Source organism: Leucopleurus acutus, assembly GCF_964270905.1.
Source record: "Leucopleurus acutus genome assembly, chromosome: 4".
NCBI classification, from domain to species: Eukaryota; Metazoa; Chordata; class Mammalia; order Artiodactyla; family Delphinidae; genus Leucopleurus; species Leucopleurus acutus.
This window is the reverse complement of record NC_139146.1, coordinates 113,132,194-113,160,001: the sequence shown is the minus strand read 5'-3', so window position 1 is coordinate 113,160,001 and position 27,808 is coordinate 113,132,194. Positions and strand designations below refer to the sequence as shown.

The 27,808-nt window shown below is 42.9% G+C and overlaps 1 protein-coding gene across 1 annotated transcript in view; it reads right to left on the bottom strand.

Annotated features, from left to right (window-relative positions):
* FRAS1 (Fraser extracellular matrix complex subunit 1) overlaps positions 1–27,808 on the bottom strand; it is a gene marked incomplete at its 3' end in the record, with an annotated part of 462,769 nt that overhangs the window by 66,783 nt on the left and 368,178 nt on the right. Inside the window, exons 41-48 of the mRNA XM_082837588.1 lie at positions 25,601–25,736; positions 21,512–21,702; positions 20,137–20,290; positions 18,658–18,921; positions 16,624–16,812; positions 15,045–15,164; positions 14,589–14,768; positions 21–145 (exon numbers count right to left, since the gene is read on the bottom strand). Coding sequence (XP_082693714.1) covers positions 21–145; positions 14,589–14,768; positions 15,045–15,164; positions 16,624–16,812; positions 18,658–18,921; positions 20,137–20,290; positions 21,512–21,702; positions 25,601–25,736 — 1,359 coding nt within the window. The remainder of the gene's footprint in view (positions 1–20; positions 146–14,588; positions 14,769–15,044; positions 15,165–16,623; positions 16,813–18,657; positions 18,922–20,136; positions 20,291–21,511; positions 21,703–25,600; positions 25,737–27,808) is intronic.

Below are 27,808 nucleotides of genomic sequence, written 5' to 3'. Positions count from 1 at the left end.
GAAGCAAGTTCCTCACCCACCTCGTTGACGCCATCGGAGAGCGTAAAACTGAAGGCATCCGAATGCTTCTCGGTCTCACTGGAGTGGATATACTGAACGCGTCCTGAAGTGAGGTCAGCTTGAGTAAAGGAACTAATCTGGATACCTAGCAAAAGAAGACGACAGAACCAGAGAAAGGGTGTCAAGAGGCTAGCCGTCCCTCTCGGGTAAGGGAAATGGCACACTCACCAGAGAGAGCCCTTTGTAGTTTTCTTATAGCATTGACGTGCTGCCCTCTGAGACCCTGGGTTAGAGTTGCTTGTGTGTTTTTTCCCTACAACAGCATATGTTCTGTGGGAGCACATGCTAACTTAATTATCTAGGGTTCTACTATGTGCCAAGGTAACCGCAGGTGCTCAATAAATGTTATTCTCCTTTCTCTTGGGGTTTATGTATGCAGGTCAAATCTGTGAAAGGTAGAGCCGTTGCCTTATTCTCCAAACTCCTCGCTCTTAAGTTTTATATTCTCCCATAGCCTCGTAGTCCTTTCTGAAAACCTGCCCTAATTTTTAATATTGTGTGATGGCTTAGCATTTAAACACTGGAGTCACAGGGCTTGGCTAAACAGCCTTGTTTTTGTGACTAGTGAGCCATCCCCGGCACCCATAATGTCCTTGGATATTCTTCAAGGTCCCTTTCACTCTTGGATCTATGATTCTAGCTTCTCATACACCACTCTGGCCAGGCTGGAAGTAACAAAGCTTACTGCATGAATTTGAGGTTTGAGCAATCATTCTTTCTCAACTCTAAAATGACCTAGAAAACCAGTGTCTTTTAATAACATGATACAGAGAAAACTTGTTAATTTTTTTCAGAGTCATTCTAAAAGTAAAAAAAAAAAAAAAATCTGAAGTGATGTGATTTTTAAATAATGCCAAAGTATCCCACTAATGAATAATATCTCTATGTTTTCAGATGCCCAACAATATTTAGCGAAACAACCCAGAATTCTTGCTTCTATCTTAGGGCTTCTGGGGTCCATCCTCTGGTGGCAGCCAAGACTGAAACAGAATCATATCCTTTAGTCCCTCAGCACAAATTCTCTCTTTCTGATTCTGGGTGTTACAGTAGTCCTCTATTTAATCTAGTCCTTTGCTTTGGTCCTGAAATTCATTTGCTGCTTCCTGGGATTTATTATTTGTCATTGTTAATCCTGGCAATACCATTTAGTCTTTTCTGTAAAAAAAACAAAGAGATTCTCCTTTGACTATTTTACATCTAACTGTGACATCAATATCACTGCTTTATCTTAAAAATAAAACACATCAACCAGCGCGGTTTATATTTGCAGCTCTCTTTATCATCTGAAATTTGTCACCCAGATAAAATAGCCTCCTGAATATTAGGGTGTTCATTTTTTGATGAGGCATTTTATATTTATGTTCGTGCTTGTTACATCAGCTCTAGACAGGCAAAAAATGTAGCTCCCCCGACCCCTATCTTACAGTTTTGTCTTGTGGTTCTGGACAGAAATCCATACCATTGTTTAAAAATTTAATAACTTCAGACTGGCTGCACTGAGAAATTTAAACCTATTCCCCTGCTGTGAATCCACTCTCACAGCTCATGGGGAAATACGTGTGTGGATTCCCACAATCAACTGGTCACCTAACTCACTGTTCCCCTTATGAGAGTCTAAGACTGATTAAGAAAGGTGGTAGAACTCATTAGTTAAGTGGGCGGAAAAAAGTTAACATACTTACGTGGCCTGTAGCTGCCATTAGAAATGCCAGCTTGCAAGATGGGCTCTCAGCTTCTGTCTAGGAACATGGAATTTTGCTATGTTCTAGACGAAGGATGCCTACACTCTAACCGATAAGAGGGACTCTGCGCCTTGATTATTTTGTACAATTTGGTTTATGCTGAATACTTGCTTTCCTTCTGGGATTCTACAGTTTTGGTTTGTACTAGGTAGAGGGTGCCCATGTAACCAGTCCCCCAATAAAAACCTTGAGCACTGGGGAAAAAAAAAAAGAAAGGTGGTAGATCTTCCTTCCTCTTGGGAAGGCAGTGCTGGGATTGATCTTTTTATTTGTTAACATTTTTTATTGAGGGGAAATTGACATATAATAAATTATACATATTTAAAGTGTTTTTATTTCATTATCTTTGGTACGTCCATGAAACCATCACGTAAGTCAAAATAGGAATGTATCCATTACCCCAAAAGTTTTTAACTGACACTCTGTAATCCTTCCATCCTTCCCTTTCTTGTGCCCTACCCCATCCCAAAGAAGCAAATGAATTGTCATCTGTCATTATAGGTTAGTTGGTATTTTCTCTAACTTTTTATAAATAGAATCATACAGTATATACTATTTTATGCATTTCTTGCACTTAGCATAATTGTTTTTGAGTTATCCATATTGAAGCATGTATTAATAGTTCATTCCTTTTCATTGCCAAGTAGTATTCCATTGGATGGTTATAGCATAGAGTGTTTATCCATTTACCTGTTCATGGACATTTAGGTTATTTCCAGTTTGGGGCTATTACAAATAAGGCTGCTATGATCACTTATGCACAAGTCTTTGTCTGGACATAAGTTTTCATTCTTCCTGGGTAAATCTCTAAGAGTGGGAGGGTGGGAATATATGTAAGGTGTATGCTTAACTTTTTAGGAAACTGCCAGACTATTTTCCAAAGTGGCTGTAATGTTTTACATTCCCGCTAGCACTGCATGAGAGCTCTGGGCTTGATCTTAGTGGGTCTTTCCCAATTCAATGTAGCAAACATTGAGTACCTACCATGTGCAGAACACTGTTTCAGGTTTGCTTATATAGACTTTTATCGCAACAGCTCTGGGAGGTCAAGTTGGCATTATTTTTCTAGATTATGATACTAATAAAATTAGGAAAGAAATGTGACCTATCTGAGGTCACACAGCTAATAAGAGAGCAGCGCTGAGACCGGAACTCAAGGTTGTCCACCTCCACAGTTTAGGCCTGCTGGGAGTACTTTTTTTTTTCTTACGTGATTACATGTTGAAATGACACACACACATATATATATGTATGTATATACATATATGTATGTATATACATATGTATATACATACATATATATATATTGTATTCTGTTAGGAGTACTTTTTGTAAAACTTATCTATATCTTTTTGTATAGATATAGATTGTATAGATTGTATAGATATATATTTTTGTATAGATATAGATTGTATAGATTGTATAGATATATATTTTGTATCTATATCTTTTTGTAAAACTTATCTAGCTTTTCTGGGCTAGACAAGGAGCCTCTTGGATTTCACCCTTATCCTTTAATTTTTTTTTCAATATAAAAGGGATACACGTCCATTAAAGAAAATGTGAAAAACACAGGAAAGTAGTAAAGAATCACAATACCAGTCATAGTTCTACCACTGAAATACCATTATAATTTTTTTGAATTGAATCATAGAATAATTTTTTGACTATAACCTTTTTCTTGTCTGAAATATTGATTTTGATGGGGTATTTAATATTATCATTTAAGTGATATCCATAATTAAGTGCAAGAGGGTAACAAGTTGCATTATAAGGTAAGCTTCAAGAGAACAAGATTTTGTTGTTTCTTCACCAATGTGCACCTAGAATAGTGCCCGGCACACAGTAGGTTCTCAAAACATATATGGTGAATGAATTTAGTTCATCCACTACAGTTAATATCCAAGAGGTCCTATTAAGCACAGATTTTCAATCTCTGTACACTTAAAAAAATTTGTTTTAGCTGTTGCTAATTGGGTATTGGAAGACTTTAGTTGTTCACTCACCTGCAAGATGGTGCTTCTAAAAACATATTGTCCCTACTGGCTGTCACAGCAGGTACTTACTGTTTGAAATACCTTGAAGGCTTTTAATCCCATCCAAAGTGTTTTCAGTCACCAACCTGCTGGCTAAACTATGTACCTGGCAGTGTTACGGAGACCCACATTGACCCTGTCAGTTTTTCCAATTCCCCTGGAGGGCTAGCACATTAGAGAAAGTTCAGTCCAGGTCAGGGAAGTGGTTTGAGAAAAAAGCATCTTTGAAGAAACTGCCTTCCTAATGGGATGTTAGGAGATCGCCCTGGCCCTCCTGGCTTTCAGCACAGCTGTGGATGGCTCTATGCCTGTTGTCTGCTTCCACCTCAAGCTCAGGCTGTGGGAGATTCTCAGCTTCTCTGCTTCAGATTTTCTTCAAGCCTCCTGTTGTGGAATGAGTTATGCCCCCCATATTCATACGCTGACATCCTAACCCTCAGTACCTCACCATGTGACCTTATTTGGAAATAGGATCATTGCAGATGAAGGGGAAAGTTTGACACAGACATACACATAGAGGGAGAATGCCATGTGAACATGAAGACAGGTATCTACAAGCCCAGGAGAGAGGTCTGGAACAGAGCCTTCCCTCAGGAGGAACCAACCCTGCCAACACCATGATCTCAGACTTCCAGCCCCTAGATCTGTGACACAATAGATTTCTGCTGTTTAAGCTGCTCAGTCTGCAGTGCTCTATGATGGTGGCCCTAGCAGACTAACACACCTCTGCTCTTGGGAGAACCCAAACTAAGACACTGACTGCAGCTTATTCTGGTTGGTGTCACCATATGGAGAGGCTGAGATAAAGAGGAAGCCAAAGAATACCTCTGCTCAAGCATCACCTCTGGGAAGTCCTTCCTAACTCACCCTCAGCCCTCTCTTAGGTGGGACTCACAGCATCTTGGCTCCTAATATCCTCTCACATGTTGCCACCACAAGTACTGAAACACACTCGCACATATTACACGTCTCCCACTTCCAAAATCTAAGCTTTCTCCTGCAGCAGCTACTCAATAAATGTTTCCTGAAGGTGAGAACGAGTGTGTGCTGGAGACTGCTAAATCCAATATTACTGCTCCCCTACTTAAAAATACAACTGCTGACTATTAGTTAAGTGACTAGATGCCCAGTTAGGGTCTAGATTTCCCAGCAACCTCACAGCTTTGTGTAGCTACATCCTTGCCACTGGGATGTGATCAAAAGGGATATGGGAGGGAGGACCTTCAAGATGGCGGAGGAGTAAGCCATGGAGATCAACTTCCTCCCCACAAATACATCAAAAATACATCTACATGTGGAACAACTCCTACAGAACACCTACGGAATGTTGGCAGAAGACCTCAGACTTCCCAAAAGGCAAGAAACTCCCCACGTACCTGGGTAGGGCAAAAGAAAAAGGAAAAACAGAGACAAAAGAATAGGGATGGGACCTGCACCTCTGGGAGGGAGCTGTGAAGGAGGAAAGGTTTCCACACACTAGGAAGCCCCTTCACTGGTGGAGATGGGGGGTGGGCAGGAGGGGGAAGCTTCGGAGCCACAGAGGAGAGCGCAGCAACAGGGGGGCAGAGGGCAAAGTGGAGAGATTCCCTCACAGAGGATCGCTGCCTACCAGCACTCACCAGCCAGAGAGGCTTGTCTGCTCACCCGCCGGGGCAGGTAGGGGCTGGGAGCTGAAGTTCGGGCTTCGGAGGTCAGATCCCAGGGAGAGGACTGGGGTTGGCTGTGTGAACACAACCTGAAAGGGGCTAGTGCACCACAGCTTGCCAGGAGGGAGTCCAGAAAAAAGTCTGGACCTGCCTAAGAGGCAAGAGACCATTGTTTTGGGGTGCGTGATGAGAGGGGATTCAGAGCACTGCATGAATGAGCTCCAGAGAAGGGCACGAGCCGCAGCTATCAGTGCGGACACCAGAGATGGGCATGAAACACTAAGGCTGCTGCTGCCGCCACCAAGAAGCCTGTGTGCTAGCACAGCTCACTCTCCACACCTCCCCTCCCGGGAGCCTGTGCAGCCCGCCACTGCCAGGGTCCCAGGATCCAGGGACAATTTACCCGGGAGAACGCATGATACGCCTCAGGCTGGTGCAATGTTACACTGGCCTCTGCCGCCACAGGCTCGCCCCGCATCCGTACCCCTCCTTCCCCCCAGCTTGAGTGAGCCAGGACCGCCGAATCAGCGGCTCCTTTAACCCCGTCCTGTCTGAGCGAAGAACAGACGCCCTCCGGCGACCTACACGCAGAGGCAGGGCCAAATCCAAAGCTGAGCCCCTGGGAGCTGTGAGAACAAAGAAGAGAAAGGGAACTCTCTCCCAGCAGCCTCAGGAGCAGCGGATTAAAGCTCCACAATCAACTTGATGTACCCTGCATCTGTGGAATACCTGAATAGACAAGAAATCATCCCAAAATTGAGGTGGTGGACTTTGGGAGCACCTGTAGACTTGGGGTTTGCTTTCTGTGTCTAATTTGTTTCTAGTTTTATGTTTATCTTAGTTTAGTATTTAGAGCTTATTATCACTGGTAGATTTGTTTATTGATTTGGTTGCTCTCTTCCCTTTTTAAAATATATATATGTATATATTTTCCTTTTTCTCTTTTTGTGAGTGTGTATGTGTATACTTCTTCGTGTGATTTTGTCTGTATAGGTTTGCTTTTACCATTTGTCCTAGGGTTCTGTCTGTCCATTTTGTTTAGTATAGCTTTTAGCGCTTGTTATCATTGGTGGATTTGTTTATTGGTTTGGTTGTTCTCTTTTTTTTTTAATTACTTTTTTACTTTAATAGTATATATTTTTATTTTAATAACTTTATTTCTTAAATTTATTTTTCTTTCTTTTCTTTTCTCCCTTTTCTTCTGAGCTGTATGGCTGACAGGGTCTTGGTGCTCTGGCCGGGTGTCTGGCATGAGCCTCTAAGGTGGGAGAGCCAAGTTCAGGACATTGGTCTACAAGAGACCTCCCAGGCCCTCATAATTTCAATCAGAGAGAGCTCTCCCAGAGAACTCCATCTCAACACTAAGACCCAGCTCCACTCAACGACCAGCAAGATTCAGTGCTGGATATCCCATGCCAAACAACTAGCAAGACAGGAACACAACCCCACACATTAGCAGAGAGGCTGCCTAAAATCAGAAGAAGTTCACAGGCACACCAAAACACACCACTGGACATGGTCCTGCCCACCAGAAAGACAAGATCCAGACTCATCCACCAGAACACAGGCACTAGTCCCCTCCACCAGGAAGCACACGCAACCCACTGAACCAACCTTACCCACTGGGGACAGACACCAAAAAGAACAGGAACTATGAACCTGCAGCCTGTGAAAAGGAGACCCCAAACACAGTAAGCAAAATGAGAAGACAGAGAAATACACAGCAGATGAAGGAGCAAGATAAAAACCCACCAGAACAAACAAATGAAGAGGAAATAGGCAGTCTACCTGAAAAAGAATTCAGAGCAATGATAGTAAAGATGATCCAAAATCGTGGAAATAGAATGGAGAAAATACAAGGAACATTTCACAAGGACGTAGAAGAACGAAAGAGCAAAGAAACAATGATGAACAACACAATAAATGAAATTAAAATTCTCTACAAGGAATCAATAGCAGAATAACTCAGGCAGAAGAACAGATAAGTGACCTGGAAGATAAAATAGTGGAAATAACTACTTCAGAGCAGAATCAAGAAAAAAGAATGAAAAGAATTGAGGACAGCCTCAGAGACCTCTGGGACAACATTAAACGCACCAAATTTGAAATACAGGGGTCCCAGAAGAAGAAGAGGAAATGAAAGGGACTGAGAAAATATTTGACGAGATTATAGATGAACACTTCCCTAATATGGGAAAGGAAATAGTCAAGTCCAGGAAGCACAGAGAGTCTCATACAGGATAAATCCAAGGAGAAACATGCCAAGACATATATTAATCCAACTACCAAAAATTAAATACAAACAAAAAGTATTAAAAGCAGCAAGGGAAAAACAACAAATAACATACAAGGGAATCCCCGTAAGGTAAACAGCTGATCTTTCAGCGAAACTCTGCAAGCCAGAAGGGACTGGCAGGACATATTTCAAGTGATGAAAGGGAAAAACCTGCAACCAATATTACTCTACCCAGCAAGGATCTCATTCAGATTGGATGGAGAAATTAAAACCTTTTCACACAAGCAAAAGCTAAGAGAATTCAGCACCACCAAACCAGCTTTACAACAAATGCTGAAGGAACTTCTCTAGGCAAGAAACACAAGAGAAGGAAAAGACCTACAATAACAAACCCAAAACAGTTAAGAAAATGGTAATAGGAACACTAACTTAGAAGCAGTTCTAAGAGGGGTTTATAGCAATACAATCCTACCTCAAGAAATAGGAAACATCTCAAATAAACAACCTAAACTTACACCTAAAGCAATTAGAGAAAGAAGAAGAACAACAACAAAAAAAAAACCAAAGTTAGCAGAAGCAAAGAAATCATAAAGATCAGATCAGAAATAAATGAAAAAGAAATGAAGGAAACAATAGCAAAGATCAATAAACCTTAAGGCTGGTTGTTTGACAAGATAAACAAAATTGATAAACCATTAGCCACACTCATCAAGAAAAAAAGGGAGAAGACTCAAATCAATAGAATTAGAAATGAAAAAGGAGAAATAACAACTGACACTGCAGAAATACAAAGGATCATGAGAGATTACTACAAGCAACTATATGCCAGTAAAATGGACAACTTGGAAGAAATGGACAAATGCTTAGAAAAGCACAACCTTCCGAGATTGAACCAAGAGGAAAAGGAAATTGTAAACAGACCAATCACAGGCACTGAAATTGAGACAGTGATTAAAAATCTTCCAACAAACAAAAGCCCAGGACCAGATGGCTTCACAGGCGAATTCTATCAAACATTTAGAGAAGAGCTAACATCTATCCTTCTCAAACTCTTTCAAAATAGAGCATAGAGAGGAACCCTCTCAAACTCATTCTACGAGGCCACCATCACTCTGATAGCAAAACCAGACAAAGATGTCACAAAGAAAGGAAACTACAGGCCAATATCACTGATGAATATAGATGCAAAAATCCTCAACAAAATACTAGCAAACATAATCCAACAGCACATTAAAAGGATCATACACCATGATCAAGTGGGGTTTATCCCAGGAATGCAAGGATTCTTCAATATACGCAAATCAATCAATGTGATAAACCATATTAACAAATTGAAGGAGAAAAACCATATGATCATCTCAATAGACACAGAAAAAGCTTTCGACAAAGTTCAACATCCATTTATGATAAAAACCCTGCAGAAAGTAGGCATAGAGGGAACTTTCCTCAACATAATAAAGGCCACATATGACAAACCCACAGCCAACATCATTCTTAATGGTGACAAACTGAAACCATTTTCTCTAAGTCAGGAACAAGACAAGGTAGCCCACTCTCACTACTATTATTCAACATAGTTTTGGAAGTTTTAGCCACAGCAATCAGAGAAGAAAAAGAAATAAAATGAATCCAAATCAGAAAACAAGAAGTAAAGCTGACATTGTTTGCAGAAGACATGATACTATACATAGAGAATCCTAAAGATGCTACCAGAAAACTACTAGAGCTAATCAATGAATTTGGTAAAGTAGCCAGATACAAAATTAATGCACAGAAATCTCTTGCATTCCTATACGCTAATGATGAAAAATCCTAAAGAGAAATTAAGGAAACACTCCCATATACCACTGTAACAAAAAGAATAAAATACCTAGGAATAAACCTACCTAAGGAGACAAAAGACCTGTATGCAGAAAACTATAAGACACTGATGAAAGAAATTAAAGACGATACAAACAGATGGAGAGATATACCATGTTCTTGGATTGGAAGAATCAACATAGTGAAAATGACTCTACTATCCAAAGCAATGTACAGATTCAATGAAATTCCTGTCAAACTACCAATGGCATTTTTCACAGAACTAGGACAAAAAAATTCACAATTTGTATGGAAACACAAAAGACCCCAAATAGCCAAAGCAATCTTTAGAAAGAAAAACAGACCTGGAGGAATCAGGCTCCTGGACTTCAGACTATACTACAAAGCTACAGTAATCAAGCCAGTATGGTATGGCACAAAAACAGAATATAGATCAATGGAACAGGATAGAGAGCCCAGAGATAAACCCCCACACATATGGTCACCTTATCTTTGATAAAGGAGGCAAGAATATACAAAAGAGAAAAGACAGCCTCTTCAATAAGTGGTGCTGGAAAAACTGGACAACTACATGTAAAAGAATGAAATTAGAACACTCCCTAACACTGTACACAAAAGGATTATAGACCAAAATGTAAGGCCAGACACTATAAAACTCTTAGAGGAAAACATAGGCAGAACACTATATGACATAAATCACAGCCAGACCCTTTTTGAGCCACCTCTTAGAAAAATGGAAATAAAAACAAAAAATAATAAATGGGACCTGATGAAACTTAAAAGCTTTTGCACAGCAAAGGAAACCATAAAGAAGACGAAAGACAACCCTCAGAATGGGAAAAAATATTTGTAGATGAAGCAACTGACAAAGGATTAATCTTCAAAATATACAAGCATCTCATGTAGCTCAATATCCAAAAAATAAGCAACCTAATCCAAAAATGGGCAGAAGACCTAAATAGACATTTCTCCAAAGAAGCTATACAGATTGCCAACAAACACATGAAAGGATGCTCAACATCACTAATCATTAGAGAAATGCAAATCAAAACTACAATGAGGTATCACCTCACACCGGTCAGAATGGCCATCATCAAAAAGACTACAAACAATAAATGCTGGAGAGGGTGTGGAGAAAAGGGAACCCTGTTGCACTGTTGGTGGGAAGGTAAATTGATACAGCCACTATGGAGAACAGAATGGAGGTTCCTTAAAAAACTAAAAATAGAACTACCATATGACTCAGCAATCCCAGTATTGGGCATATACCCTGAGAAAACCAAAATTCAAAAAGAGTCATGCACCACAATGTTCACTGCAGCACTGCTTACAATAGCCAGGAAGCAACCTAAGTGTCCGTCAACAGATGAATAGATAAAGAAGATGTGGCACATATATACAATGGAATATTACCCAGCCATAAAACGAAATGAAATTGAGTTATTTGTAGTGAGGTGGATGGACGTAGAGTCTGTCATACAGAGTGAAGTAAGTCAGAAAGAGAAAGACAAATATTGTATGCTAGTACATATAAAGAATCTAAAAAAAAAAAAATAAGGTTCTGAAGAACCTAGGGGCAGGAGAGGAGTAAAGACACAGACGTAGAGAATGGACTTGAGGACACAGGGAGGGGGAAGGGTAACCGGGACAAAGTAAGAGAGTGGCACTGACATATATACACTACCAAATGTAAAATAGCTAGTGGGAAGCAGCCGCATAGCACAGGGAGATCAGCTCGGTGCTTTGTGAGCACCTAGAGGGGTGTGCTAGGGAGGGTGGGAGGGATACGCAAGAGGGAGGGGATATGGGGATATATGTATACGTATAGCTGACTTACTTTGTTACGCAGTGGAAACTAACACACCATTGTAAAGCAATTATACTCCAAAAAAGATGTTAAAAAAAAATGATGACTTAAAAAAAAAAAAGGATATGGGTTCTTCCAGTAATACTCCTGGAAAAGAAATGGATGTGGGCGCCCTTGGTCTTTCCTCCCTGGCTGCTGGTTGGGGGATGATGACAGTACGTTCTGGGCCACCTGCCTCTGGATTTTGCTGTGAGCAAAAATAAAGTTCTTGTGGAAGGTCCTGTATTTTGCAGTCTCTTTGTTCCAGCAGCTTAGCTTCTATCCTGATAATATAACTCCTTACTCTAATTTCCCAAGAATAAGAGGGTCCTTAGGGTCACTGACATGAGGGTGTGGGCCCTCAACCTTGCCAAGAGCTCACACATGGACTAGAGCCTCACGTGGCTCTCCTCTGTGGGAGGAGGTTCGTGTCTGTCTTCCGCACGGTTCCCATGGACTCATAGCTCCCTGTGACGCCTTGAGGGGAGAAAAGAGGACCTTCACACCTTTTCTATCTAAAGACAACAATCACAATCAGCTGACTAAGAGAGATGGCATAAGGCTAAGTACACTTCATAGTTAACCATCAAGAGGATGTCTGCAAGCACTGGTGGCAAATGATAATTCCTAGAGGCATCCAGTCCCCAAATATCTCAGTGCTTGCACTAGAGACACTGGTCTAGAAGCTGTTCTGCTCTTCTTGGAAACAGGCTCCAGCCCAGCCTCAGCTCCTAGCAGACCCATCCTCACCCATGGAGACAAACAGGGTGAGGTGCTTTTCTCCAAGCTGTAGCCAGCTGCCTTCAGAAAGGGTGACCCATAATCAGCACGGACTTCCTCTGAAGGGAGAGCTTTGACATTTCAAAAGAACTGAATTCATGAATACAGTTCCACTTAGGAGACACAGGGAAGGAGAGAATGCTGACTAAATGCTATAGAAAGGACAGTGGGGCTGATAGTGTGGGAGGGGCAGGGAAGCCCTGCTCCATTAGAGATGGAGAGGGGCCCCCAAGAGTCAAGATCTTCCTATCTGGTCTACTTAGAATCTCTAGAAACAAACGGGAGGATTGAGAAGAAATGGTGGGGGTGGGAGAGAACGTGGATTAGGTAGTCAAGCCTGGTGGGAAAGGGCAGGTGAAGGAAGCGCCCCTCCCTCTGTTTCGGGAGGCTGCTTTCCCAAGAGGAGGGAGACGTGTGATCCCCTATGGGTGGTACCCTGAGCAGTGCTGGCCTGGTCTTGGCGTCCAGGATTTAAGCCCAGTGAAGGCTGAGACTGTAAAAACAGAAACAGCGAATGTGGGGCAGCCTCACACAGGACTCAGCCTGGGGGTCAGAGAAGAGCCAGGGCTAGGACTTACCAGCAGCTGGCAGTGCCCTGCGTGAAGCTCCGGGCCTTTTGGAGCTCTGTGCAGTGTAAATGCAGTTGCCCAACACAACAGCCAAGAGTCTGCCCTTTCACCTTTGGAGAGATGTAATCAGCAACCTGACAGAACTCTGGCAGGAGCGATTAGCTCATGAGTGATTTATCAGGTATCTCATGCAGCCAAGGTCTTGGGAGTGCTGATCTGCATACCGTCCCCAGGAACTCTGGGACAAAAGGGGAGGGCACTGGCTTTAATTTGCATTAGGGATTTTGGCCAATCTGTCCATCCTTCCCCATGCCCTCCCACCATACACATAACTCCCTCCTCCACCATCACGCTGGACCCAGACACATTCACCCCCACTGGCTCCCCCTCCAGTGCAGTCCTCCATGCATCTCCACTCTCTCCCCAGCTCACTCCGCCCCAGCCATACTGGTCTCCTTGCTGCATCTGGAATGTGATAGGCCTGGCTGATCCCACCTCAGGATGTTGACACTCGCCAATCCCCTGTCTGGAATGCTCTTTCCTTTACATGTCGGCATGGCTGGCTCCCTCACTTTGTTCAGATCTCTGCTCATACGTCATCTTATTGTTAGGGAGGCCTTCCCTCGCCTCCTTGCTCCCTGCACCCCAAGAACGCCCTCATTTCACCCCCTAACTCATCACCATTGACATATGATACATTTGCTTGCTTGTTTGCTTACTATCTGATTCCCAGCGTCAGGGCAAGTACTTTCTCTGTTTTGCTATTTCTGTGGTTGAATGAATGAAGAATCTGTAACCTGAAATCCAAAGAAAACAATGATCTAAATTTCCTGCAAGCTGACACTTCTTCTATGATGGACCAAATAAAGACAATTCTACCTTTAGGTTGTTTATTCAGCAAATATCTCTTATCCCTCACATCCAATCAAGCTGCCAAGTTCTATAGGTTCTCCTCCTGAAATTAACTGCTTCCTTCCTTCCTTCCCCATCTACTGTTTACCGGATACTTACGAGGTACCAGGAATCATCTCTTATATTATTCTCATCTTACTATTCCCACGGCTGCCCCTCCGCGTGAAGCCTCACTAGCTTGCATCTGGCCAAATGAGAAACTTCCTACCCAAGGGCACTGCCTCCTTTTTCTTTCAGTTCATCCTGTTGGACACTAGATGAATTTCACTTCCCCTCCTGGTTCATAATTCTGCAGTGGCTCCCTATTGCCTATTGAATTAAATAGGGATTACTGGCCCTCTCATAATTTTTGGAATGTGCCCACATGCTGTTCGTATCTCTGGAAATAACACAATTTCTGTCAGCCCAAATTCTATCTTTCAAGTGCACTGTTAAATGCCACCGCTTTGCACCTTCACACCCGATGCAGTCTCTTTCACGTTTGAACTCCTATGATAGCAGGTTTATACAGTTCTTAAACTACCTGCTATCTTCTTCCCTTGTGTATGATTATATGCAGAGGTTCCTTATCTTATCCAATAGAGGACTCTAAAGGTTGTGGTTATATCCTATTTACCTTTTATTTTTTTTCCTCTGTAGCAGCTAAACCAAGATCTTACTCAACATGCATGCTCACTTGCTATTGGCTGAATTCTAGTTTTGGAGCCAAGACTGTTTATATCAAAGTGTAATTTTTAATTCAACTTCCAGTAAGCAATTATTGAGCATACTCTGTTGTAAGTATAATGCAAGGCAGTATATAATGGTCAGAACTAGTGATGCCAAAAGTAAATACTAACAAAGGCAGATTCAAGGTGAGTGTGTACACGTAGTGTGGCTGCCCCCAGCACTTCCTAAATCCCAGCTTTTGGTTGGATGAAGTCAGAGATGATGAGCTTACCTGGTGATGCTGTGTGTTCCAGGTGGCCCAGCTGGGGCTCTCTGGTGATTCTGTAGATCAGTTCTGCAGGCTCCGTCTCCTGGTCAGTGGCAGAGAGCTGCAGAGTGGTGATTTTCTTCATCGAGTTTTCATCCAAGACCAGCCCTTTATTGGTGGTGATGACTGGTGGGGATTTGTCTTCTGAAAATATCAGAAAGAGTGATGTGAAATGGGATCATTTTTAGCCTCCTTTCTTCAATTCTGGGCCTGGTGTCCAGGGGTAAGATCAGAATAGTCTCCAGGCCCGTCCCTCAGAGAGCGTATCAAGGAGCCACGGCTTTGCACAACAGACAGGATATGATTCCAGGTTTCCACATGAGCACCTAAAGGAAAGGCTCAAGCCTCGAGGTGAGCACAGTGTGCACCATATGACCTCAGAACTGCTGGAGGACTTTTAGAAACTCAGTGCCCCCTTACCCAAAACACTGATGGAAAATGACTGGCCGATCAGTTTGTTGCCTTCTCCATCAACCACATCAAATTTAAAAGCAAAGCTCCCGCCAGATTCTCCTTTCCCATGACTGTATTCTACGTGGCCTGTAACAAGGACAAGAAAATCAAAATTTGCTATTAGTGTTTTCTGCCCTTATTTCTGAAATGTCAGGTGAGAATTCATTTGGTATTCACACCAGTGAATCAATTAACCCCTTCTCACTTAGACATTGCTTTCGACATTTTAATCTAATATTTTCATTTCCTCCCTTTCATCTCCCACTAGCAGCTCCCTCATCATCAATGACTCCATCATGATAAAACCATCCTAAGTAGCAAGTAGCATTGCTTACAGTTGAGGCTTGGCGTCTGTGGAAGACTCTAAAGAAGTCTCATGAATAACTAGATCAGCAAAACTGCCCACGTGGAAAACGTGCACTGACCGGACCCACGTCACTGGTGTGACCCTGTTAAATATCCATGTCACAGGGCAAGAGGACAGAGAGCTGCAGCCCACATTCTCCCAGAAGCTGTCGCTCCCATTTCCCAGTACAGCCTTAATTCATTATAGGAAAGACACCAGATATAACCAACCAACAAAGAAATAGATGAACAAAATAAATAAACTCTACCTAGAAGTCAAATGGATCCAAAGGGAAAAATGCAATATATTACATTTTTGTTAACCCACAGCATCACTTATAAGTACCTAGCAATGAAAAGATAGCCAAACATCTAGGGAGAGGTGCTGCTCTCATATTCTAAAAAGGGACACTGAGGCATGGAAAAATTAAGGACTTATTCCACTCCCTTCACTAAAGATGTCTAATGAGATTTTGGCTGCTATCAGTTTTGGGCGTTAGGGCAGACGGGACCTTCTGCTCCAAGGGGGACACATTTCCACCTCTAAATGGAACTGCACATCATGACATGACGTTGGATTACTTTCCTCCCAAATATGTAACTTTCTTTCCTTTTTTACCCCTGAAAGCACTGTACAGTAACTATGTAGCATTTAACATTTAGGCTTTTACATTACATCAGCATTTCCTGGAGCTATGGGATGAGGAAATGTAATTTTCTGGAGCTATGGGATGAGGGATGAGCTATGTAATCTCCCTCAGGCAGCTCCAATTTATGCCCTTCCATTTTGCTTAGTTCATTAACTTGTGCTCTTTGGGGAGCTGGAAAGAGATATAAATTGTTCCCCTCAGGCAGGCATAATTTTCACCTTAATCCATCCCAATTCACTTCTTTTTCCTCTCTCTCTCACACACATTTTTAGCATCATAGCAAGTCAAAATGATTTTTTCGTCTATAATAGCCCCCAATTTCATCAATGCTATGTCAAAGCATGAACACATCTTAGCCAAGAAGGAGAGTTTTTTTGCAAAACCAAAAAAATTGAGGAGACAAGAAAGAATAAATGAAGCTATAACTCAGCTCTTAATTCAAAACAAAAGTGCTCAGTTTGCTGCCATAGGCTACCAGGCACTTATCTCTCATTTGACTACTGGGGGTGGAGTTTCTGGAAGTCTGGGTTGGCAGAAGAGAAGCAGCTGACCTTGGCTGATGTCAGCCTGGGTGAAACTTTGGACGGGGCCTTTAACGGAGATTTGCTCCAGGCTGTCATGCTTTACCAACTGCAGGCGCCCTGCACCAGGATCTTCCTTCAAGATGTACATCACCTGATGGTCACCTGAGTCAGTATCTGTCACTTTCAAGTGCTGTTCTGTGATGGGTGCTACGGACCCTGGAAGAGAATGGGATAGACTAGGTCATTCCCCATCATTGCTTTTGAATAGGATGTCAAATGATTTTAGGAGACTGGAGACTAAATTAACACACACTCCCTGGTCTAAGGAAGTATCAGCTGCCTGCCCTTCTGTTTCCAGCTGAATAAACTTTAATTTCCATAAGTGAATAGTCCCAACTTCCCAATTTGCTAATCACCCTTTGAGTTTAGATCTGAGCCCCTTTTCTCTTCTGATCCACTTTCACTCTCTACCTGTGCTTGCCCTATGCCCATGACCTTTCAGTTAGTATCTAGATCTATGTAATAACTCTTAGTTCTGTGATATAAAGGATTCCCAGACCTATGATGAAACCTGCTTGGACCTAATTTATTTACTTAAGGATCACCAAATCATAAAAAAGCAGCTTTACATAAACTCACAAACATATCTGTTGCCCTCTCAGACTGAACAGTCAGAATCATTGTTCCTCAAGACAGAATATATGGTGAGGGTTACAGAGCAGGGAGACCCGAGCGCTGGGCCCTGGAAGGCTTGCACAGGTGTTGGGAATTGGAGACAAGGCACTGTCTCCTGGAAAACACGTCTTCTCAGGGTCTTCCCCCTCGCTTTCCTCTGCAGCCATTTTCTCACATTAAAAATAGTAAATTCTGATAAAGTAGGTCCTAGTCACTCATGTGTAATACATCCTAGTGTTTGGAGTGGCAACCCACCATGGGCCCTGAGTGTCCCTGCATGTTCTTGCTGGGTAACGCCAAGAATGCAGGGCCTGACCACTCATTACTCAGGCCATTCTCAGCGAGTCACCCTGAGGGATGAGGTGACATCTTCCTCTGGGACAAAGATCAGGCTTGCTTATCGCTACTATAACATGGGGAGTTCCCCAAGCTCAGTGTTCCTCTTCTGTAATGCACTACACTGCACACGGAGGTATTCATCTGGGCCCTCCGCATCACCCCCATGGGACTTGGAGGGCATTGCGAATAGATGCAAAATTGCTCTTGGCAATGCTGCCTGCTGTGCTTTCACAAAGTACTTTGTCTCTGACCAAGGAATCTCGTGTCTTCTACCAGCATCCATGAAACAGTAAGAGGATAACTTATTAGCTTGTAAATAGGGCAAAGTTAAGTCCCAGAGCTAATACTTGAGACCTTTAGGAATCTCCAAATTTTCAAATACCATTATACCATATATTTTTCACTACAAAATACATATGAAACTAAGAATAAACAAGCAAACGGAACTCCAGTGGGACACAGATGCTCTGTGGAAGAAAGCCCACTCTCTAAGTAACTCTCTACTGCAAACTGACTCCAAGACTGACATGTGTCACAGGTCCTTCAGTGTTGCTTATCCATAAGTAAAATTGTGAACATTAGACCCTAGAACACCGTATCTAATGGTTCTCAATTATTTACATAATCTCTCTTCGTGCATGATGACTTCCCAGTTGCCCCTCCATGTCTTTTTTTTAAAAATAAGCATCTTGAAAATCCTGCTAGATTTTGTTGTTTGTTTCCATGGGGTTGGGAAGTAGCAATGTTCTAAGAGACCTGGGCCTACGAGTAGTTGGATAGATGATTTTTGTGGACCTTGGGAATACTATAAGCTCTTCTCAATCTTTTCTCAAATTCACAGACAGAGGTCCAAAGAACTTCAGAGGTTTCACATTTGTCACTCACAACTCTTAGTGTCCCCAAAACAACAGTTCTCCCCAACACTAGTCTCCCCAGATTCTGCACACCCAGTTCAAGATCCTCCCACAGAGCTGAGCTGATATGGAAGGAAGCACTGTACACTAACAAAGAAGAAACCACGGCCACTCTCTTCCATCCCTGTGGTACCTGCTGACAGCTGGAGGCCTTGGTTTACAGCCAAGTGGGGGGTGTCACCTGTAGGCAGCTCTATGTATATCTCCATCCTCCCTGTGTCTCTGTGGAGTCCATCAGTGAGGGAGAACCGGAACTCATCCACTGCCACACCAGGACCACCAGGCATGTACCCAACCAGCCCGGCCAGGATATCCTGGTAGGTGAAGGACGAGCCCTGGACCAAAACCCTCCCATTCTCCAGAGGCTCAGAAGCAGTTTGCCTCCGGAGCAGATGACCTAGGAAGGAAGTGAAAAAAAGAAAGAAAGAAACAATGGTAGAGTATATATGACACCAAAACATTGTCTGATTTTGTCAACTGCTTGAGCCTGGGTAGAATGCCAAGCCCCTCAGAGGCTCATGGTGGCACATAAATAAATGACCAACAAATCAGCACTTTACATAGAAGTACAGGGTGCTGCTCTATGGCCTCAGCTCCAAATAAAGAAGACAAAGTTCTGCTTTTCCTGGTTAAAAACCTCTTAAGGAGACACAGATGGATACAGTAATATGGTGGCTTAGGAATCAAATCTCTCTCCATGAATTCAAACTCACTCCATTATCTAAACCTTATTTTCACCTTCTGCAAGGTGAAAATAGCACTCTCCACTTGCTGCCTTCTGCCTGGGGCATCTGGGGTGGGAGAGAGGAATACGTTTTAAATTCCTTTTAAATTCAGAAAGACACTAAGCATCTTCGGGCTGAGGCATATTTTTCTGTTTTCAAGGTCATGTGTACCACAAAGGGGCAGTTAAAGTGCTTCATTAAAGAAAGTGAAAGTGGATGAAGGCAAGCTAAAATGCAATGACCAACAACCTCCCCTGCCAGCTCTCCATCAACAACAGTTTCATCTTCAAAAGGCCAATAGCCATTAGGACGGAGTAAGATACCACTTGGGAGAAGAAAGTTGCAGAGCTTTAGCTAATACTAGGGGGATGGCACTTAGAAAAGAAGTACGTAGAAGAGTCCCATGGTGGTTTTCTAAACTTCTGGTTTAATCAGGAAAAGTGCTTTCTTTGCAAAAGGAACAAGCTCATAAAGACGTCTACCACGCCTCTAACCTGAAGTGAACACCTTTTGTGATTAATTTCAAGGCTGCTATGCTGTTCCTTGCATGCAATGGCCCAGGATGATCAAGCAATGATGCCTACTCTGAGAAGAGGATGTGCAGATTCTGAAAACTTGTTTTGCCTGAGGTTACATAAGAAAGCAAGAAAACAGCTGAAATTGAATTTCAGAGACACCAATTACCCAGGATTCAGGCTTTCAGAGCAACCAGAGTCTACTGTGACCTCAAAGAACATTAGCTAGCTGTGAATTTGATTATACTTTGATGCAAAGAACGGACTACACACCAGCAAGGCAGAGGAATGATCGGCTGAAATCTATGTGTTTATTCTAATAACCCGTCGGGCACCTCAATTAAGAAGCTTCCCATAGCAGTTGTGTCCTACCATGGCCAGGCTTTTTTGTCAACACAAAAATCAGCTCGTTATCTGGAGTGTCCAGGTCCTGCAGGCTCAAAGAAGAATTGCTTATCACCACTCCCGAGCTCAGCTGCACGCCAAGGGGCCGCAAGGTCATCCTGGGAGGCTCGTCATTCTTCCTCTGATTAAAGCATAAGATATTAGGTCTCACACAGATACTGGTTTAAGAAGAAAAAAATAACATGCATTATTCAGAGAAAGTAACACCACCACATTAACTTTCACGACCGAAATAGCATGTAACGTGTCATTGTCTTTTATTGTTATTATTATTATTGAAATATAGTTGTGTTAGTTTCAGGTATACAGCAAAGAGGTTCAATTATATAGATATATTTTTTCAGATTATTTTCCATTATAGATCATTATGAGATACTGGATATAGTTCCCTGTGCTATACAGTAGGTCCTTGGTGTTTATTTTATGCATAGTAGTTTGTATCTAATATGTCACCATCTTTAATTCCCACTCAAAATGGTTAGGTTGAAAGGCGAGCAGGTCACACAAACCAAATATCCCCTTGAAAAGACACTGATGGACATGCTACAGAAATCTTCTCAGGTATTTTCCATAGGTACAAGGATGACATTTTCCAGACCAAAAATACGGACATGTGGTTAGACAAGTATATTTGGGGGATAAAAGGGCACATTATTTGAAATCAGAACAGTCTTAGAAGCCTAAGCATGGCACAGTACCTGTAGGAGGACACATATTTGAAACTGTGGGTGTCTAAAGACATCTCCTTGACCCCCCCATCCTCGTGCCAGCACCCCTCATCCACTGTCCCTGAAGGGCGCCAAGAGTGCCCTGTTTTATTTTCTCAAGGCAGAGGGCATTCCATTCTGATTTTTATCTTTTATCTCTCTCCCTGGGGTGACAGAGCAAGCCTATGTAGTTGCTCAAATGAGAATAAACACAGCAACGAGAAACACATTTCTTTCATGTTACAGTGTAATGAATAAATGCACTAAAAAATATAGGAAAAGGCAAGTATGCACATAGAACCACATACAATAATTTCAGGGAAAAATAAGCATATGTCGTTTTTCACCTAATATGAGACTGGCAAGGTTTCTCTGTCTGACCCTCACAAACTGTTTTCACACAGAACAGATAGACTTTACTCTGAAATGGAAATTCCGATTTCCAAGTCAGACCATCCCCAAATAGCCAGCCTTAATTCTACAAGTTTCCTAAAGGTCAGGGTTATATTTTAAAAACTGACCTCTAAAGTTCAAGGTCAAACCCAATCTTCTTTGCTTTTGAGTGCACATAAAGCTATCTAATGGTGCGATATTGTGGTCAAAGGCCCAACTTATCCAACTTCCAAAGTCTTTACCTCGATGGTGATGTTGATGCTGTGGATTTCTGATCGACTGTTTCCATCACTTACATAAAAACTGAAAATATCATGGGTTGGCTCAATGCTTTCATGAACACTCTGAAAGTAGTAAATGTAGTTTTCCAGGACATCTTGAAGAGGGAATGATGCTTCTAGGTCACTGGTAGTTCCAGGGCCAAATCGATCACCTGCATCAACAGCAAGAGGGAACTGTTACCTTGATCCATCAATTCCTGCTTCCTGGGCTGAACCAGAAAGCCTGACAGCACTATCAACAGAAGAGGAAAATATGTTTGAGAATAAAGGTGGGAGAGTGTTTTCATCTACAAATGGGAATCAAATGAGATAACATGTATGAAAGCACTGTGAATGTTATTATTTCATACAGCATAGAATCAGTGGTTGTTTTGTTAGAAATATTTGATAAAATAAGTCATGAGACAAGTATTGATACAATAGTAAAGGTTTTACCTTAAGCTTTAGTCAATTTCAAAACCACTCTGCAAGAGGAACCTTCTTTCTTTACACAAGAAAAGGTTAACTGTATACCTTTTTATCTAAGAAACATCTCCTTAAGCATGTTTTCATTTGACTATTCAGTTCCTTAAGGAAACCTCTGCATGGGCTAGTGCTCAGCCCCTGGGATGGTACAGCAGGGCTACTGTGATGCTCAGGGACCATCCAGAGCTTGGGTGCAGTTCAGGTACCGAGATGCTCAAGTTCAGAGCTCCACAGGAAGTGCTGGCTCTTGTTACCTCTTCTTTTCATCCCAAGCCCAAAGGCCAAGGGGAAGAGTAAACACTGTCTAAATGATGGGTGACTTGTCTCTTACTTGGTCTCTGAGGCTGCTATGCTGTTCAAGGCTGCTATGCTCTTCCTTGCATAGCAGGAACAGCTATGTCAATTAAGTCTCTGTAACTGATTGATTTTAAATCGTTACATTTTCTTCCAAAGAGAGGAGAAAAAAGAAACCCCTGTGTCTTCAAACACTCCCTGGATATACATCAACAAAGAAAAGTGTAGATAGAAGATCTGAAAGCGATAAGGCTTTCTCTTTCCCTCTTTCATGGTCCTTTGCAAAGATCAGGTCATATATTAAAAGGCCATTGACTTCCTAGATTGCAGACAGGGTCATTTTTCGTTTACCTCCCAATGTAAAGACTAGGAATGAAAATGCTTCATTTATAATTTCTTTGAAATAAGAATTCAGGACAAATATTATTTTTTTCAATGACATGAATTTTCTTAAATTTTACCCCACAGATATGATTCCTCTTGACACCAGAAGAATAGAGGGCTCTAAGTGACCAGTGACCTGATAATCCCTAGGGCATACAGTTCAGGGTTTCCAAAAGGAATTGCTATAATTCCTTCAAATTTTATTTTCTCTTTCCTTTGATCACTGTAAATATAAGAAATATAGTATCTTTATTTGGGTCAAAAATAGCCTAAGTAAATAGTGCCTAAAAATATACTTGAATAGAATAATGACTTACTTTCTGTCTTAGAAAACAAGCTGTTCAACAAGTGAATCTGCCACTGAAGCTTTAAGCACCGTCCTTTCAATTTTTAAAACAGCACCTTCTATTTATTTATATATATATATATATATATATATATATTTTTTTTTTTTTTGCGGTACGCGGGCCTCTCACTGTTGTGGCCTCTCCCGTTGCAGATCACAGGCTCCAAACGCGCAGGCTCAGTAGCCATGGCTCACAGGCCCAGCCGCTCCGCGGCATGTGGGATCTTCCCGGACCGGGGCACGAACCTGCGCCCCCTGCATTGGCAGGCGGACTCTCAACCACTGCGCCACCAGGGAAGCCCTTCTATTTTTTCACATAAATCTCTCTCATTAATGTTCTTCCTTGCCTTCTTAAACAGAATATACTATGTGCAAATTAAATAGTTCTTGATGTGTGCAGGCTATCATCATGAACATCTATTACTGCATTGCACTGGAACACGGTGATGCCCGACAGGTAATCAAGGTGGGCCCTGCCCTGGTTGTGCTGGTACTAAAGGAATGTAGATTATTCATGCTGTTAGATTTCATACCAGACAATATGATTATTCTGTTTCTTCCATCTTGCCGGTATGAACTTAAAGCTACTTCTTCTAATGTTTTTAAAAAGATGTTCTTCTGATCAGCTGAATTCTGAATCTAGGTAGCTAGTTTCACATGTATAAAACAGACTTGGTTCTGAACTCCCATGGAGCAAAGGGTGAGTCCTTATACAATGTGCCTTGGAACAATTATTTGCCCCCCGAACATCTTTTCCTTACTTCCAGGTTCATACTAATGTAGAGCAATGGTTTTCCAAGTGTGGACCAGCAGTAACGGCATCGCCTGTGAGCTGGTGAGAAATGCAAACGCATGGGTCTCAACAGCCTCCTTAAACAGGAACTCTGGGGTTGCTGCCCAGGAAACTGTTTGCACAGGCCCTCCAGGTAAGTCTTATGCACATTAAAGTCTGCAAACCACTTTAAGAGAGGCTGAGGCTTGCCAGAAAGTTCACTTCTACATGTACTCCAGGTTAGCATAAAACGATATTAAAAAAAGCTTAATAAGAGTGCTTCCCTGGTGGCGCAGTGGTTGAGGGTCCGCCTGCCGATGCAGGGGTCACAGGTTCGTGCCCCGGTCCGGGAAGATCCCATATGCCGCGGAGCGGCTGGGCCCGTGAGCCATGGCCGCTGAGCCTGCACGTCCGGAGCCTGTGCTCCGCAACGGGAGAGGTCACAGCAGTGAGAGGCCCGCGTACCGCAAAAAAAACAAAAAACAAACAAACAAAAAGCTTAATAAGAAATCACCTGGACAGAAGAGAAGGCTGGGGGCAACCATCCTTTCAAGATTCCCCACCTTTGCTTGTGCTCTTCCCTCTGTGAGAAATGCCATTTTCCCTCTGCCCACAGCAACTCCCACTGACACTTCAAGTTCCAACTCAAATGTTGCTTCCTCCGACTTTCTTGCCTTTACAGGCAAAAGTAACTGTTTTGTCCTATGTCCTTTCTCAGTGCTTTCCTCCTTTCCCTGTCCTGGCGTTTCATGATTGTAATTTATCAGTCTTCATATCTGTCTCCCACTCGAGGCAGGGGCTGCATCTTATTCATCTTTACATCCACTGTATAAACATTTGTTGAGATAAATCTAACTCAGCAAGAAACAAATCTAAGAGCGCACACTGAAAGGCAAGATGGGGAAAAGACTCAAGATTTTCTATAGGAAAACATGTCCCCTGCTAAATGAGTTTCCGGTAACCAGGCTCAAATCCCAGGCACCACGCTGGTCACAGACGCCTCCACTGGCCTCTCTGTGGGAGCTGCTAGCTGCACACCAGTTAGAGCCAAGCGCTGGCACTCAGGAATCTCACTGCGGAGGCAGCAGCACGGTCACCTGCCGGGAGCTGTCTCAACTGCCAGTCATTGTGGTCTCGGCGGACCTGTGGACGGTATCCACCCTCTCCCCTCCCCTTCTCTGTGATAATCACCAAGGGCAGTGGGTCCAGGGTAGATGAGCGGGGGGTAGGGATGTTGAGGAGAGGGTCACAGAGAGACAAGCATGCATTTCAATTCATGTCATATCCTTAGAAAAAGCAGCGACGTAAGCTATGGTTCAGCTAAACTGCAGCTGCCTCACAGTAAAAGGACAGAAAATTTTATTTCCTTGCCACTCAGTTCTGAGTGCAATCCCCAAGCCTCTGCGTCCCCATTGCTGGCACTCCAAATCCCCTCACCCTGCTCTAGTTTTTCCCATAGCACTGATTGACCTCCTGACGTCTTACGCAGTTTTTTCATTTATTAGGTTTCTTATCCGTCTCCTCCCGCCAGGATCTAAGGCACCATGAAAGTAGGGGTTTCTGTCTGTTTTGTTTACTGATATATCCCCAGTGCTTAAAACAGTGCTTGGCATACGGGAAACACTCAATTTTTGTTGAGTCAATGAAACTTCCCTCCTTCCATTTCTTTGAAATGGTTCCATTCCCTCTTTAGTTCTCCATATCCAGGTTAACTGCAGACAGTTACCCACCTCCACGCTCCCTTCTCTCCAGGTCTGGAGCAACTCTAGAGCCAATCTACTGCTGTTACCTGTCCCCGTGTTCTCGATGCAGCCGTACTTGGGCAGGGCACTTAGTTTAATGACGGCGTCACCCTGGAGGCTGTCCTGATCATCAGCAGCAAAGAAGTGGTGAAATGAGAGTGGGGCTCTCCCTCCCTCGTCAACCTAAGAAAGAGAAGATTGGAGAGAGTCCTTGGGCGGTTGCACGTAACTGCAGTAAAAGGAACTGAATTGAAAAGAGTTGCCTGGGGTGACCTTCCAGTACCAATTCCACTTCTTTGAGGAGGCAGATCCTCTACGCATGAGATGAGGAATATTCGAGCTGCTGGGACCGGGCAATCCTTCAGCGCCTCTTGAAGCTACGCTCAGACACAGTGACTTCCGTGTTTCCCTTCAAAGTTGTGCTTCCTTCCATGATGGATCTGGTTGTAAAGCAGCTCTGGCCCATTCTAATCACCTACCTTGGAACAGCTGCATGACAGGATGGCTGCCTTCCTTCCGTATCAACGTTCAAAAGCCCGCAGCTACAGAATGATTCATCCAGTCCTCCCTTGGATACTATGAGGGTAGCTCTGTCCTATAGTAGGAGTTCCCAGCAGGAAGTCCCATTTATCCCATGATAGTGTATGTTTATAGGTGTGCAGGAAGAAAGGGCTCACCATACCTGAAAGCTAGTGCTTACCTTACTGTCAAGGAGGAAAATAAATCGGTTATGAGTAGAAGCAGGTGCTCCAGCTACCTTTTTCCTTTAGGGCCCTGTTTTGTATGCTTACTTTGCAACCTGACCCTAGTGTTTTTTGCTAGCCTGCTGGATATGAAGCCGTTTACTTCTGAATAACTATTGGCTAAATATAGGAAGATCTACAAGTTACAAAGTGGAAGGTCACCCTGACTCTGGGAATGGGGAAGGTCCAAACGATTGCCCCGAAGTGTGGACATGAAAAAAAAAAAAAAAGGGTGGAATATCAGAACCATTTAGAAACAACTCAGTTTTATGAAATTTAGTTGTTCAACAAAACCAGGAATCCTGAGTTTTTGGCATTATGGTATGTACGTAGAGCAGAACAAGGAAAGTGAATTAACTTTTATGGAATCCCTACCATGAGCCAGTACTCTACTGGGGCTTTTTAGTGCTACTTTATTAATCATCAGAGTAATCCTTTATGTAACAGGAATAGTAACACTTTAAAAATGAGGAAATTGGGACTTCCCTGGTGGTACAGTGGTTAAGAATCTGCCTGCCAACGCAGGGTATGCGAGTTCGATCCCTGGTCTGGGAAGATCCCACATGCTGCGGAGCAACTAAGCCCACGCACTACAACTACTGAAGCCCGTGCGCCTAGAGCCCGAGCTCTGCAACAAGAGAAGCCACCGCAATGAGAAGCCCGCGCACCACAACAAAGAGTAGCCCCACTCGCCGCAACTAGAGAAAGTCCGCGTGCAGCAACGAAGACCCAATGCAACCAAAAATAAATAAAATAAATAAATTTATAAAAAAACGAGGAAACTGAGGCTAAGAAAGATTATATAATTGGTCCAAGGTCAGTCAGCTAGTAACAGAACTGGCACTTGAATTCAGGTCTAGGTAACTTCATGATCGAGGTACATTATATTTCACCTCCCAACGCCATGGAGCTGTCAATATCATTTACAGCGACAAATATCAACTCCATTTAAGATGGGGCCTGGGAAGCTTCCCTGGCGGCACAGTGGTTAAGAATCCGCCTGCCGGGCTTCCCTGGTGGTGCAGTCGTTGAGAGTCCGCCTGCTGATGCAGGGGACGCGGGTTCGTGCCCCGGTCCGGGAAGATCCCACATGCCGCGGAGCGGCTGGGCCCGTGAGCCATGGCCGCTGAGCCTACCACAACTACTGAGCCCGCTCACCTAGACCTCATGCTCTGCAACAAGAGAAGCCGCTGCAATGAGAAGCCTGCACACCGCAACAAAGAGTAGCCTCTACTCGCCACAACTAGAGAAAGCCCACACACAGCAAGGAAGACCCAACGCAGCCAAAAATAAATAAATTAAAAAAAAAAAAAAAAAAAAAGGGACCCGGGGATACTGTCCATATCCGTACGTTTTAGTTGCTGCAAACATTAGACTATAAATTCCTCAAAGATATACATTCCTACTCCTACTGCTATATACATCTAGCATAGTATACAAAATACTGTACACATCTAGATTTATGTCTGGCACAGAAATACTTGTTGACTAATTAAGTAATGTGGATATAAT